At 53.8% G+C, this 13,447-nt stretch overlaps 2 protein-coding genes across 3 annotated transcripts in view; both read right to left on the reverse strand.

Annotated features, from left to right (window-relative positions):
* LOC129328463 (zinc finger protein 420-like) overlaps positions 1-11,140 on the reverse strand; it is a 262,738-nt gene extending 251,598 nt beyond the window's left edge. Inside the window, exons 1-3 of one of the 2 annotated variants that reach the window (XM_054977548.1) lie at positions 11,081-11,140; positions 8,800-8,885; positions 8,010-8,136 (exon numbers count right to left, since the gene is read on the reverse strand). In XM_054977548.1, coding sequence (XP_054833523.1) covers positions 8,010-8,136; positions 8,800-8,814 — 142 coding nt within the window. In that variant the 5' untranslated portion in view covers positions 8,815-8,885; positions 11,081-11,140. Of the gene's footprint in view, positions 1-8,009; positions 8,137-8,799; positions 9,090-11,080 lie in introns of those variants that run through there. The other variant, XM_054977547.1, reaches the window with a different exon arrangement.
* LOC129328474 (zinc finger protein 501-like) lies at positions 1,853-3,128 on the reverse strand. The gene has a single exon (XM_054977566.1). It carries the CDS (start codon positions 3,126-3,128, stop codon positions 1,893-1,895), a length of 1,236 nt encoding a protein of 411 aa, XP_054833541.1. The 3' UTR covers positions 1,853-1,892.
* Positions 11,141-13,447: the final 2,307 nt, after the last annotated feature.

Below are 13,447 nucleotides of genomic sequence, written 5' to 3' on the forward strand. Positions count from 1 at the left end.
ATCATGTGCAGAAAGCCGGGAGGGGAGGGGAGGGGGGCTTTCCTGATCCCTTCCGGCAGGGCATCCCATCAGGTGGGGGCCAGCACAGCACAGCTGTTGATTTTGCCCAGCTGCAGAAGGCCCTGTTCGGATGAGCGAAGTTGCTGTGGTGGAATGCGGGGGGGGGGGGGGAGGAGAGATGGTCACAGCTATGAGGGGCCATGAAGGGCTTTGACTGTGATATTTATGACTCCGAACTGAGCCCAGTAACTGATGGGAAGCCAGTGGACTGACTGCAGAACGGGAGTGACAGGGCTGAGCCATCTAGATCCTGAGAGCAAGCGAGCTGCAGCATTCTGCACCAGCTGGAGTCAACTTTGAGGGGAGACCTATGTAGAGTGCACTACAGTAGTCCAGTCTTGATGTTCCTGTGCCAGGCATCCAGGTGGCCAGATGGGCAATTTCCAGGCTAGCTTTTTTGCAGCCGCATTTTACTTGCATCTCTAGCAGCAGCACTGGGTCCAGTATAACCTCTAGGCAAGTCCAAAGAACAAATGGCTACAAGCATCCATCAGCAACCATCACAGCAAGGACGGCGTCAAGGAACAAAGGTCTAAGCCCTAGCCGGGAAGGCTCCAACTTCCAGGAAGGATGAAGCTCGAATAAAGGCTCAAGCTTTAAGGCTAACTGCCCGTAGTGTGGCCTGACCGGCATGACCAATCAGTGAAGGGCTCAGCTTGTGAGGACATGCCCCTGCATTTGGCACATCTGCACAAGAGGAACAAACCGCTCCACTCCCAGAGTGCCATGCGTCAATGCGATGGGGTGCGGGTGCAAAAATTCCCTTCCGAGCTCCGTCCTTGACGCTCTCTGATCTGCACCTGGGGCTGGTTCCATCTCACTCTCTTATCTGTCAGGGAACTTGCTGCCATTTCCCAGGGAAAGGCCTGTTTGGGATTCTAACAAACCGCTAACTAGGCCAAAAAAGGCCTGAACCAATGTTTGAATAGGCCTCCCAAAAGCTTCTACCCAGAAAATCTTGTAGGTCTTTTAAGGTGCGGCAGGAGTTGAATCTTACAGGGCTGCCGTGGGATGACGAATAGCCAATGGTGTTCCTTGTTTGCATGTGGCAGCTTTGCCAGGTCGTAAGGGCACTAGCCTTGGGTGTGGTGGCTGCGGGTTCAAGCCCAGACTCTGCCTTGTGTTTTGCTCCCAGTTGGACCTTTGCCAGAATAGATGGGCTTTGTTCTTGGCTGCTTCCCCCTCCCCCGTGTCTTGGGCTCAGGAGTCCTGCTTTATACAGGGCACCCTTCTTTGGTGAACAATGCGGGGGCGTGAATGACTTCTCTGGGGTACAGTCATATGTTCCTGCCAATGTTTGCCATACCCCTGCCTGTGGACAACAGGCTGCGACTCAGATGGTGTTTGGGAAGGGTGCAATTTGGAAGGCATATTTGCTTCCTCTTTCTTGTGTCCTGGAGCTCCAGCGGGGAAGGCGGTGTCAGAGGGCTGCGGCCACATCGGTAAGTGGGAGTTGGCAGCACCACTTCCTGCCACTCAGAGGGGCATCATTGGGCACAGCTCCATGATGGGTGGGTGTTGCAAGTGATGCTAGGATCTCCAGAACACACACTGTGCAATCTGGGCTGTGCAGAGTGATGTGTGTTCTTCCTTCTCCCCTGCAGACTGCCCAATGGGAGTTATGCTGTGGCTGGTGGGTTAGAGACAAAGAAACATCAAGCTAGAAGGGACCCCAAGGGTCATCTAGTCCAGGTTCCTGCACAATGCAGGAAATTCACAGCTATCTCCTCCCCCCTTCAGCTCCCCCACAGACACACTGACCCCTCATTTCCCCAGTGACCCCTGCTGCACAGCCCAGATTTCGTGGTTAATCTCAGAAACATTTTGTATAATTATACTGAATTATGGAAAACATCATTAAACTGTATTATTGCATTCCTTTCAAATACTGCAATGTTTGATTTAATATCCTTCCACACGTGAAACATATTTATGGTTTCTCTTGCATGAATTCTTCTGTGGGAAGAAAGGTTTCCACTCTGACTGAAGCTTTTCCCGCACTCTGGGCATTCATATGGTTTCTCTCCTGTGTGAATTCTTTGATGGCAATTAAGGCTTCCATAGTCACTGAAGCTTTTCCCACACTCCAGGCATTTATATGGTTTCTCTCCTGTGTGAATTCTTTGATGGGAAGAAAGGTTTACACTCTGACTGAAACTTTTCCCACACTCCAGGCATTTATATGGTTTGTCCCCTGTGTGAATTCTTTGATGGGAAGTAAGGTGTCCATTCTGACTGAAGCTTTTCCCACACTCCAAGCATTCATATGGCTTCTCCCCTGTGTGAATTCTTTGATGGCGATTAAAGCTTCCATAGTCGCTGAAGCTTTTCCCACACTCCAGGCATTTATATGGTTTCTCCCCTGTGTGAATTCTTTGATGGCGAGTAAGGCTTGCATACTCACTGAAGCTCTTTCCACACTCCAGACATTTATGTGGCTTCTCCCCTGTGTGAATTCTTTGATGGGAACTAAGATGTCCATTGACACGGAAGCTTTTTCCACACACCAAGCATTTGTATGGTTTCTCTCCTTTATGGATTCTTTGATGGGAATTAAGGGTTGCACTGTGACTGAAGCTTTTCCCACACTCCAGGCATTCATATGGCTTCTCCCCTGTGTGAATTCTTTTATGAGAAGTAAGGTGTCCACTCTTCTTGAAGCCTTTTCCACACTCCAGGCATTTATATACTTTCTCCGTAGTGTGAGTTCTTTGAGGGGAATTAAGGTTTCCACTCCATATAAAACTTTCCCCCTGCTCCACACATTTATATATTTTCTCTCTGTTATAGGTTTCCCAATGCACAGTAAAGCATGATGTTTCAGGATTTTTTCCTGTACTTGCGAGGTTTTCATTTTTATTGTCTTCTCCGTAGAATTTTTTAGGTAGTAGAATTTCAGGAGAGCCATCACCCTGTAAAAGACCAGAATTACTCCTCATGTTATGTGGGTGTTTTTCTTCTTCCTTCCTCAGGGCTTCACAATGTTCATCCTTCTCATTCCCATCCAAACATGTGTCTCCTCGTCCCATCCCTGGGTGCTCAGTTGTTTGTTTTGCTGACTTCCACATGCCTCCTGCAAAAAGAAAGTGAAATTGAATTTGATGACAAGACACGTTCTCCACATACCTATATCAAAGTATTCCACTTTCTCTTGTTATGGCTGTGTTTGCTCTCTGTGAATGCTCAGAGGTTAAGCTCAGATGGTCTGTAGCCAGTTCTCTCTCTCTCTCACTTTTTCAATTCTAATTTGGAGGAATAGCCATTTGTTTTGGGATGAATGCAGCCCAAGAAGACAAAACAGAATAGACATGGAGACGACTCGACTCCAAGTTACCCAGTTATTTTAAGTTTCTGTTTTCCTGCCTGAGTGAATTCGCACGGGGAGCTTGTGGGTAGAAGGACACCCTTCAAGAGAGAGCCATTCATGCTTTAACGTAAACCAGAGAGGTGGATAGCCAGATGGAGAAGAAGAAAATCTGTTGTGAAAAAAACCAAAATAATTAAGGCAATTTTTGCCTTTGGCTTTTAACATGACAGACATTATTCATGCATTAAAAAACTTTTTTAAAAAAAACCCTCTTGCTGTTGTAATCAGTAGCATTACCACACTGGTCGATCTGGGAATTTTTCTCGTTTCTTTGCTTTTCCAGACTAGCTTTTGCTGTTCCTACCACTGTAAATTTGAACTTTCCTTTGCTGAAATAAATAGCTGGCCATTACATAACAAAAAACAAACAAACATGACAGACATAAGTCTTACATCTAGGGAAAGAGGGAAGCTTTTTTACCTTTTTCATTTTCTCTATGCTCTGTGTTATATGCTCTATTCCTCAGTATAAAAATGCAGCCCCTGAAATCCAAGTCCCTTTGGGACCCTCCAGCCACGGAAGGCCTCCAGCTTCGGTCTCACAGAGCTTCCTTGAAAATGCCTCCACATTGGTTCAGGGCTGGCTTACGTGGCTTTGGCCCTCTAGGCCCCTGCTTTCCGCGTCTCCTGCCAGGTTATGGGGAGAGGGAGAGGGCCCAGCCCCTGCCCCATGATAGAGGGAGGGAATTAGGCCGCAAACCTCAGTTGTCAAAGGGAAGGAGAGGGAAAAGGCTGGAGCCATATGCACCCCTTGTGGTCTAGTAACTTAAGGCCAGGCCCACAGAGTAAATTCCTCATTCCCAATAGTAAAAATAAGGGACTGTGGGGTTTTGCCACAGGGGAAAAAAAGTGGAGCCTGAAATTAGGGAATGAACCTAATTATCTGCTGTTGGGAAGGTGACAACGGCCATTTCCACACGGGTTATGCACCCCGAGTTCAATGCTTCCTGGGAAGCTGATTTTTCCCTGCTTTGCCACAGCATCTTGGTGCATTTGTGTGCCTATCAAGGTTTCCTTGGCTTTTCTCCCTTTTTTCTCCAAACTGCTCTGCTGTAAAGTGCTGGGAAAGATCACAGTAAAACACAGACCTCTACATTGTGGGAAAATTTGGATTTTCTGTCCCACACGGCAGCTATTTTCCCAGACTCTGCTCCCACAGCAACCAATCATTTATTCAATCTGCCACTGTGGGACTTTTTATTTTTGTTAAAAAATGGTACTAGAATATTGTTATAGCAATATACAATTTTAACAGTGGTGTACCAAGTTTTCTAAATTTTAGTATTCATGTTTTTTTTTAAATCAGGCTCTAGCCCCCTTCCCTTACAAAGATATGCCTTTTCTCTTATATCTCTGCAAGAGAAGAGGCTAGATCCTTAATTTTTTAAAAAAAAATGAACACTGGCAGTTCAGAGAACCTGCTACACCTATTGTTACAATGATATATGGATATACAAATACTCTAGTGCTTACTTTTTAAAAAGAAGGTAGCTGGGATGATTTTAATTTGAACAACTAACCTGGAGCCAGTCTAGTGTAGTGGTGCAGAGCGCAGGACTCTAATCAAGAGAGCCGGGTTTGATTCCCCACTCCTCCAACTGAAGCCAGCTGGGTGACCTTGGCTCAGTCACAGCTCTCTCAGAAGTCTCTCCGCCCCACCCACCTGACTGGGCGATTGTTGTGGAGATGATAATAACGCATTTTGTAAACTGCTCTGAGTGTTAAGTTGTCCTGAAGGGCGGTATATAAATCAAATGTTGTTGCTGTTATTAATAAGTCAAATTTGATTTTCCTCGGCACAGATGTTGTAATCTACCATGTTCAACCGTTTGGTTTTTCACATCCATCCTATGCTATGCTCTTTAGATAAACTTTTCTCATGTGGTTCGGGTCCTGTGAAAAGCCTAATTCCTAACTCCTATGAGAGAGCAGCTGGGAGCTCCTGCTTTGTGGAGAATCTCTCCCACAACGTCCATTTTAAGAATTCCCCCCTACCTCCATGCTGGCCGATATAACGGGGGATGAGGGCCTGGTTCGGGAGAGTGTAAACCTCTCAGAGGCCTATGGAGGCAGCTCTGAGACAGAAGAAAGGGAACAGAGAAGGACAAAGGCCCCTCAGTGAGGTCCAGCCACTTGAGACCAATGCCAGCAGTATAAATCTCTCATTCTCAGTGGCAAAGTGAGGCCCTGCAGGGCCTTTTCCCCTGCAACATCCCCCACCAGAGGCGAAACATGGGAACATGCGCCGTGTCCTCTCTCCGGCCTTCCAGTCTGATAAAGGAGGAGAGCTATCCTCTCCCAAAAAAGGCCAGCTCCAGTACCTATTTTTTAGCAATTAAGCATGGGGGGGGGGGACAGGAACAGAAAAAAATAAGAGTCAAGCTTACATTCAGACAGAGAAGCCACCCTAGAGAGGGAGAGTTCACTCTCCATTCACTTTGAGTTGCCCCAACAGCAGCAAGTGTGGCAGCCATCACTCTGTTCCACCCCCACCACCCCCCGCCCTTTCTCTGCCAGCATCTCTGTGGAGCAGCGGTAAGGGGGAGGAAACCCGGTTAAACCACTCTGGCACCTCACTTGGGGGACTAAATCAGCTTTTTGACTGGCTGCTCCCAACAACAGACCATCTGCTGTTCATTGGAAGAGATTATTCCTGGCTGGGGTTTAAAACAAGTAGGGAAAGCCAAGATTTTCAGTGCAAGATGCGGAACGTTGCATTTTTCCCCGCTGGCAAATCTCTGCGTGCCAGGCCCTGGAGAATCACTTACAACCAGGGCTTTTTTTTCAGCTGGAACGTGGTGGAACGGAGTTCTGGCACCTCTACAAAATGGTCATGTGGCTGGTGACCATTAAACTTTAAACTACTCCCTTGGTCCAGCTGACTGGTGCCAGTCAGCTGGAGCAAGGGGGAAGTTTAGATCGCCAGCAGCATGGAGGGCAATTTAACCCCCCCCTTGCGGGAGTGCTCCTGGGTGTGGCTGCACCCTGTGCGATGACGTCACTTCCTGGAAGTGACATCATCGTGTGGTCCCGGCAGCACACGTGCGCTTTGTGCACGTGCATATGGTACCAGGGGCACCACGTCCTGCCGGAAGTTGCCCTGTGTGCCGCCAACCCACTGAATTCCACCACCTCTTTTCACAGAAAAAAAGCCTTGCTTACAACCCTGCTGTGGGATGGGATGGGGGAGAGAGGAGGTAAAATGTATTCATATGAAAACTACCCAGCGTGGCTTTGGGTCATGTCTCTGCAGAAAAGAAGGTGCTTTGCAGGCACAACGTCCCGGGATCAAGGACTGCCGAAGGGATTGCGGGGTCAACAGGGTGGGAAACAGCTTTGCCAGAGAGCCAGTGCCTCTCAGAGCAGACAGTACTTGGCCTAAGAGATCCCATTTAGGAAAAGTAGGGTCTCTATTTTCATAGTCATTCAGCTGCGAATCAGCACTCTACTGGTTCGAATCCCGCTACCGCCATGAGCTCCAGAGGTGGCCTTGGTCGAGCTACTCCTCCCAGCCCAGCTGTATTGTGAGGATAATAATAACACTGGCTATGTTCACCGCTCTGAGCGTGGCACCAATCTGCCCAAAAGATCAGTATATAAGCACTATTGTTGTTGTTGTTATTCGATTGTAAATCAGCACTCTGCTGGTTCGACTCCCGTGACTGCCCTGAGCTCAGCGGGGGGCCTTGGCTGAGCTACACCTCTCCGCCCAACTCCCCCACTGTGTTGTGGAGATAATAATGACACTAACCCGTTCATCGCTCTGGGTGAGGCACTGATCTGCCTAGAAGACTGGTATATAAGCACAGTTACTATTATTATTATTATGCATGACCCAGCCAGGCTTTTTGGAGAAGTTCAGACTGTGAGGATAAACAAGGGCACAGAAAGACACAAGGCCTTGGAAGGAAGCGCAGGCAACACGCAGTCCCACAACAGGTGGAAGAACTTACCCGCCAATCCCTCCTCTTCATCAGAGCCCGGGAGAAACAGCTCTTCCTCCTCTTCCAGCCAGAATATGAGGTCCGGTTTAGCAATCTGAGGTCCTATTCGTCAGGAAAAAAACCAACACAAAATTATAACTCTTCTGTGTGCACATACATTCAGCCATTCCAAGCGAGATGGACTTTCTCCCTCCAGAAATACACAACAGACAAATACTATGGGTCAGGTGGGGCACAACACGGGGCTGAGAATCGTTCTCTGGCACGTTCTTCTGTGCATGTTCCCTGGCAAGCTGCAATCGAAATGCCAGCTGAGGACTAAGTCAGTACCAGAGAGGCCGGCAAGATTTCCCCCACACCCCCATCTCAGCCGACACAAGGCGAGGCCCGGACTTAATCAGCAGCTCTTCCAACCCCTCTCGTGTGGTCCAGGCCCAGGGCTGCCAGGCAGGGGCTCCCCCTCCGCAAGGAGAACTCACAACCCCCCCTCCCGCATCAGAGGAGGGATCAGGGAGGGCGGCCGAGATCAGCCACCGGGCCCAGGGGGGGCAGCCTGGCCGCGGCCTTCCTCATTCAGGTCTTCCTCAGAGTCCCTGCTCCCACCAGAAGGAGGCAGCCCAGGAGAAATGGACCCTTACCCAGAGAGGCCACGATCCCAAAGTTCTCCAGCATGACTTCCTTGTACAGGGCTCTCTGGGCCGGGCGCAGCAGGCTCCACTCCCCCCGGGTGAAACGCACAGCCACCTCTTCGAAGGACACCCCGCCCTGGAAGGAGAAGAAGAAAGTGTATCTTTATATAGCTGGAAAGAAAATGCAAAAGGCTGGCGTGGCGTGGCGTAGTAGTTAGAGTGACGGACTAGAGCCTGGCGCGACTGAAGCTTGCATGGGGACTTGGACCCGTCAGAGTCTCCCCTCCTAGCCTCCCTCACAAGGCTGTTGTGAGAACGGAGGAGAGAAAAATGGCGTGAAAAGCCGCTTTGAGTTCCTGAACAGGGAGAAAAGTGGTTTGAAAATGAAAATAAATAAAAAATATGGCCGGTAAAACCAAAATGGAACAGCCGCCACAAAGTGGAGGGGGGAAGGAGTCCCTTGGGGACGTTTGGCTCCCCCCCTCCCAGCCCTGCTTGAGGACATTTGGGGACTAGATGTGTTGTCCTTCTTGGCAGGGGGCTGGCAGGCTTGGGTGGAGGAGGCCAGAGGCGGCCATACAGTAAACGGCCAAATAGTTTTCTGTGGGAAACTCAGCGTCCAGTATTGCTTCCGAGGGCCTGCCTGAGCTTCCCTCTCCACGGGGTGACCATTTTCCTGCCTTCCCGGTGGGCAGCCTTGGCATCTTGCAGTGGGCAAGCAGTCTGTCTGAGCCCTGCAGCCCAGAAGAAATCGCTCCTGCCGCCCTCTGCACGTCTCCCCAGCGACCCTCTTCCTTACCTGGGCTGGCTGCATGGCGGCTCTTTTCCCTCCACCACTCAGCCAAGATGGAGAAAGTGTGACGGGTGTCTTCTCGCTGCTGCCTCCTGGAGAGAGAGAAAGCAAGAGGGAGGGAGGGAGGGAGACCCTTTTTTCTACACTCACATTTTCTCACCCACTCCCTCCAATGACTCCCCCCTTCCTTCAGAACACAATTTGGGATTCTAGCTTCGATGTAGGAAGACTCAAGAGTGTTCGGTCCACCACACAGCACTCTCCATTCTGTGCCTGGGGGGAAGGGAGCCCCCCCCCACACATCTCAAACTGGCAGCCAATGTAGCAGTTCCAAAATGGGCAACATACGTTCCTGGCAGCTACTGGTTGGGCTGCCACAGTCTGGACTACATGCAGTTTCTGGGATGTCTTCAAGGACAGCCCCACGTGTTGCAGCAATCCAGACAAGGGGTTACAGAAACATGGATCAGCGTGGCCTAGGCAACGACCTGATGCAGCCAAGCAAAGGCACTCCTGGCTCCCATGCTGTCTTGCGTTTCCAGCAACCAAGCAGGGTTCATGAATGCCCCTGAGCTGTTACAGCCAACTTCACTGCATCCAGGAGAACTGGATTCAGTCCCTGAAGAATATCGACCTTCCCGACCAGCACTGCCTCTGTCTTGTCTGGATCCTACCTGAGCCGCCTGACTGTAGCCTCCAAGCACCGCTTCAGAACCCAGACGGACACACCTGGAGGCTCAGATAATGAAATAAAGTGCGGGATGTCACTGGCCCCCAACCCGAAAGCACCAGACCACCTCATTCAGTGGCCTCTTACGCGTATTAAAGAGCATGGGTGAGAGAATGTGGGGTATTTGTGGGGTCTCTTGGTGGTTCTGGGGGCAAACTTTACTGGGACAGGTTGTATGAGGAACGGGTTATTTCAGTGCAGACGGGAGCTGGTAGGTCTGGGGTTAGGGTTTCTCAAAGAGGGCCAGTATCTGGCAAAGATGCTCACTGCCTGATCTCTGGAGCGTCCTGAGAGTTGGCCATGCAGGGCCCGCTTTGTCCTCTCCCTCTTGGCTTCTACTGTGCAATGCCGGATCACGGAGGCACAAAGCGGCTCTCCTCGCTGAGTTGTTGTAGGAAGAGGGCATTGATTTGGCGTGCATAACAGAGCCGTGGCTGGAAGAAAATGACCGCACGCGCCTGTCCCAGCTAAGTCCTCCCGGTTAGGCAGTCTGGGATGCTGTCGCCCTCCCTGAGTCCTTCGCCTTCTGCAGACTCGCTGTACAGACTATGCCTGACATTGATTTGCTCCTTACGTTAGAAGCTAAAGATAGATCGGGCATTCTGTTTATTTACCTAGACCCCCAGCAAGCAGCAGTATCTCATGAAGGGAGCTTTGGCTCTTGAAAGCGGACACCCTGAAAATCTTCTTGACCTTTAAGGTGCCACTGGACCCAAACCTGCCTGTTCTACTGCAGACCAACACGGCTGCCGGCCTGAAAGTACCTTCACGGTTGCACTGGGTGGCTGAATGCTCCTCCTCGGGGCCAGCCCAGGATTTCACGGGTCCCTTGGCAGCCCTGGGCCAGGCCCCACACATGAAAGAGGCCCCACCTCGGACTTGCTTTGGGGGCTGGAGATTCAGCCTGATCCATGGAGTGACCATGATCCACTGAAGGAGAGGGTGAATAAGCGCCCCAAGGCCCTTTAAAAAGGGGGACCCCACCCCAAATGGAGGCTCATCTGGATTCTAAAATGCTCTGGTGGGGGGGGGGTTCAGATTCCAGGCACAAGTTCCTCGAAGCCCCCGACGAGACGCCCCTCCTCTGCCTCCCCCGCCCTTGGGGCAGAAGCCCGCCCTGCGGTTTTCCACGGCGCTGGTGACCGAAGGAGGGCTGGGGGGGGGGCGGCATCCGGAGAGACGCCGGCGGGGAGCTCGGGCTGCATCGGAGAGCGCGCGGCGCGGGAGGACCGCCGGAGCAGCGGCGGCCCCGGCCAAGAAAGGCGCCTGCTCGGCAGCTGCGGCCCCGGCGAGCGGACGGCCAGCCCTCGCCTCCATCCCGCCGCCCCACCCCACCCCCTGCACTGGCGGGGCGCCTCCCCCTCCCCCGCTGCAGCTCCAGCTCACCCGGTCCCGGGGGGGGGGCGGCAGGCAGGGGCGCTTCTGCCGCGCCCGGGGGCCCCGGGCTGCCTCTCCGGGCGGGGATCCGGACCCTCCCCGGTTCCCTCTCTGATGGATCCCTGCGAGGACCACAGTGCCCCCCACCCCTACCGCCCCCAATGCCCCCCAGGTCTTTACCGAGGGAGGAGGAGGGCGCGCAGGAGCTGGGCCGCCTCCCAGGAGCGCAAAGGCGGGCGGGGGGGGGGTCGCGGCTGCTAGGCGTGCAGCGAGGGAGGGGGAGGGGCGGAGGCGCGTGAGGTCACTTCCTGCCCTGCCCCCACCCGTGGGAACGGGGCCCTCGCCTCCCCCACGCCCGCAGCTGCCCCGGCCAGGTCGCCTTTGGGTGCGGGGGGGGGGGAGGAAAAGCAGCTGCGAAGGGGAGGCGCCCCTCCCTCTCCCCCCCCCGGGGGGAGGCGGCTGCGCAGTGGCGGGTGCCCCGGGGGTCCTCGAAGACCCCCCTCCCCAGCGCCCTCCTTTGCGCACAGCCGAGAGGTCCCTGCGGCGGAAGCCTGGCTGGGGGGCCGGCGGCTGAGGCCAGATCCTCCGCTTCTTAGATATTCTCACGCGGGGTAGTTTTTTAAAAAAGTAAAACCCACGCAGAAACTCCAGACAAAACCTGGAACAAATGACAATGAAGACAGTGGATTTAAGTGCAGAGAAGAGCAGCCCCCCCCCATCCACAGCAGAGACCCCCCCCACGGCCCCCCCTTTCCCCAAGCAGGCCTGTCAAAGGAAAGGGCTGTTCAGCCCCGGCGAGGCCAGCCGGGTCATTACAAGCGGAGCATTTGCGCAGTCCTAGAGAGGCAGGGGGCAGGGGCCCCCTCCCCAATATCCTCTGAGTTTCCACGGCTGCTGCTTGAATGTCTGGGAAGGATCTGGTGAGCCAGAGGGGCTTTGGGGCAGAAGGGGTAGGAATGGGGGAGGGGCAGCGCAAGACCCCAGCATTGGGGAAGCGGGGGGGGGCAGCCCCTCTCCTGCCAGTGGGCCCCCCCCCCAAAGCCTCAGAGAGAACCGCTTGCCCACGAGGTCCCTGCGGAGGGTGGAGGGCATGACCCGAACCCAGCACGGCTGCAGACTGGAAGGGGCCCCGGTGGTTTCGGGAGAGGCAGCTGCAGGAGGGAGGGAAGGGGCGTGGGGGGGTGAGGGTGGGATTTGGGGCAGGGGGGAAGGAGAGAGCAGGTGCCGGAGGGGGGCTGGAGGGAGACCCGAGGGAGCTGGGAAGGGGGCTTAAGGGCGAGGACAGGCGCTTCGGTGCTCGGGCCCTGCAAGAGCTGGCCCAGGCGCTCTTCCCCCAAATCGGACAGGATCGAGTTTTACAAAGAAAACACGGTGGGGAAAGTCCCCTTCCACGGGCACGAGGCTGGCGCTGCATCCCAACATCCCCTGGCCCCACCGGGAGAACGGGGTCCCAACCCCCAGCATGGGCAGGGCAGAGTCCCAAGGGGGGGGGGGGTTCCCATCCCCCCCGGCCCCTGCCCCAGTCCTGACTGGTGCGCCAAAGGGATGCCGCGTCCCCCGCTCGGCCCCCTCCCGCGAGAAGCAGAGAGGGAGCAAACCCAGCCCGCGCAAGAGGCAGCTGCCTTGCGCCCACGCGGCCCCTTCGGGCAGCAGGCTGGGTTGGAGCACGGCAAGGCTGGCGCTGGGGGGGGGGGGCAATGGGAGGACGCTGAGGGGGGACAGGGCCAACCAGGCAGCAGGCTGGAGTATGGAAGCCACAACTAGCCAGCTGGCAGAGCCGTGGCAGGTAGACCCAGAGGTCCTCCTGAGGCCAGATCCACTGAGCCAGCCAAGGAAGGGCAGGCAGACCTGGTCTCTGAGGGAGAGGAGGCCAGGTCTACCAACCCAGCAGTGGCAGCCGGAGCAGCGATGGCCCTCATGCGCCTGCCCTCCGCCCCACTCCGGCCTAATCCGGTGGCCGGCGGGCGGGTAGAGCACGGCCAGAGGTGGGGACGAGGGAGGGGAGAAGTCTGGCAGGAGCAGGGCACTGGCCTGGGGTGCGTGAGGCAGGGGCGGGGCGGGGAGGATGCAAGGAAGGGGAGCTAGGCAGGCGCCTGGCAGGAGCGGGGGGGCAGCGGGGGGGGTGCACATGGTAGGCGCACGGTGGGGAGGGGGGCGCAGGGAACCCAGGATTTGATGCCTGCGAACTCTGGGCTGTGGTATCACTGAGCCTTAATAGCTCGGTAGGGTGGCGATTAAAAGACATAAGCCACCAGAGATGTTAGGCAGGCAGGCAAAATAAAAGAGAGAATAAATATAAAATTAAAATAGAGGTAAAAAGGAAACAAGTTTGTCACTTAAGAGTAAATAACAAAACAGTCGTTGTCCCCCCCCCCAAGCCAACCAACCCAGTCCACAGAATAAAATTTAACTCGGCCTCTTAGAGGGAGAAGAGAGTAATTATTCAAGCCCAACGAGGCCAGCTACTTCCAAAACAAATGTTGAGTGCCAAGAAGCGAAAGTCTCTAAAAAATGCAAAAAAAAATCTATAGAAAATATATCAGGATG

This window comes from Eublepharis macularius, chromosome 4 (genome assembly GCF_028583425.1).
Source record: "Eublepharis macularius isolate TG4126 chromosome 4, MPM_Emac_v1.0, whole genome shotgun sequence".
Taxonomy (NCBI): Eukaryota; Metazoa; Chordata; class Lepidosauria; order Squamata; family Eublepharidae; genus Eublepharis; species Eublepharis macularius.

Excerpts from the sequence above, each read along its gene's own strand:
- LOC129328474 (XM_054977566.1), bottom strand. The coding sequence starts at position 3,128 with ATGTGGAAGTCAGCAAAACAAACAACTGAGCACCCAGGGATGGGACGA.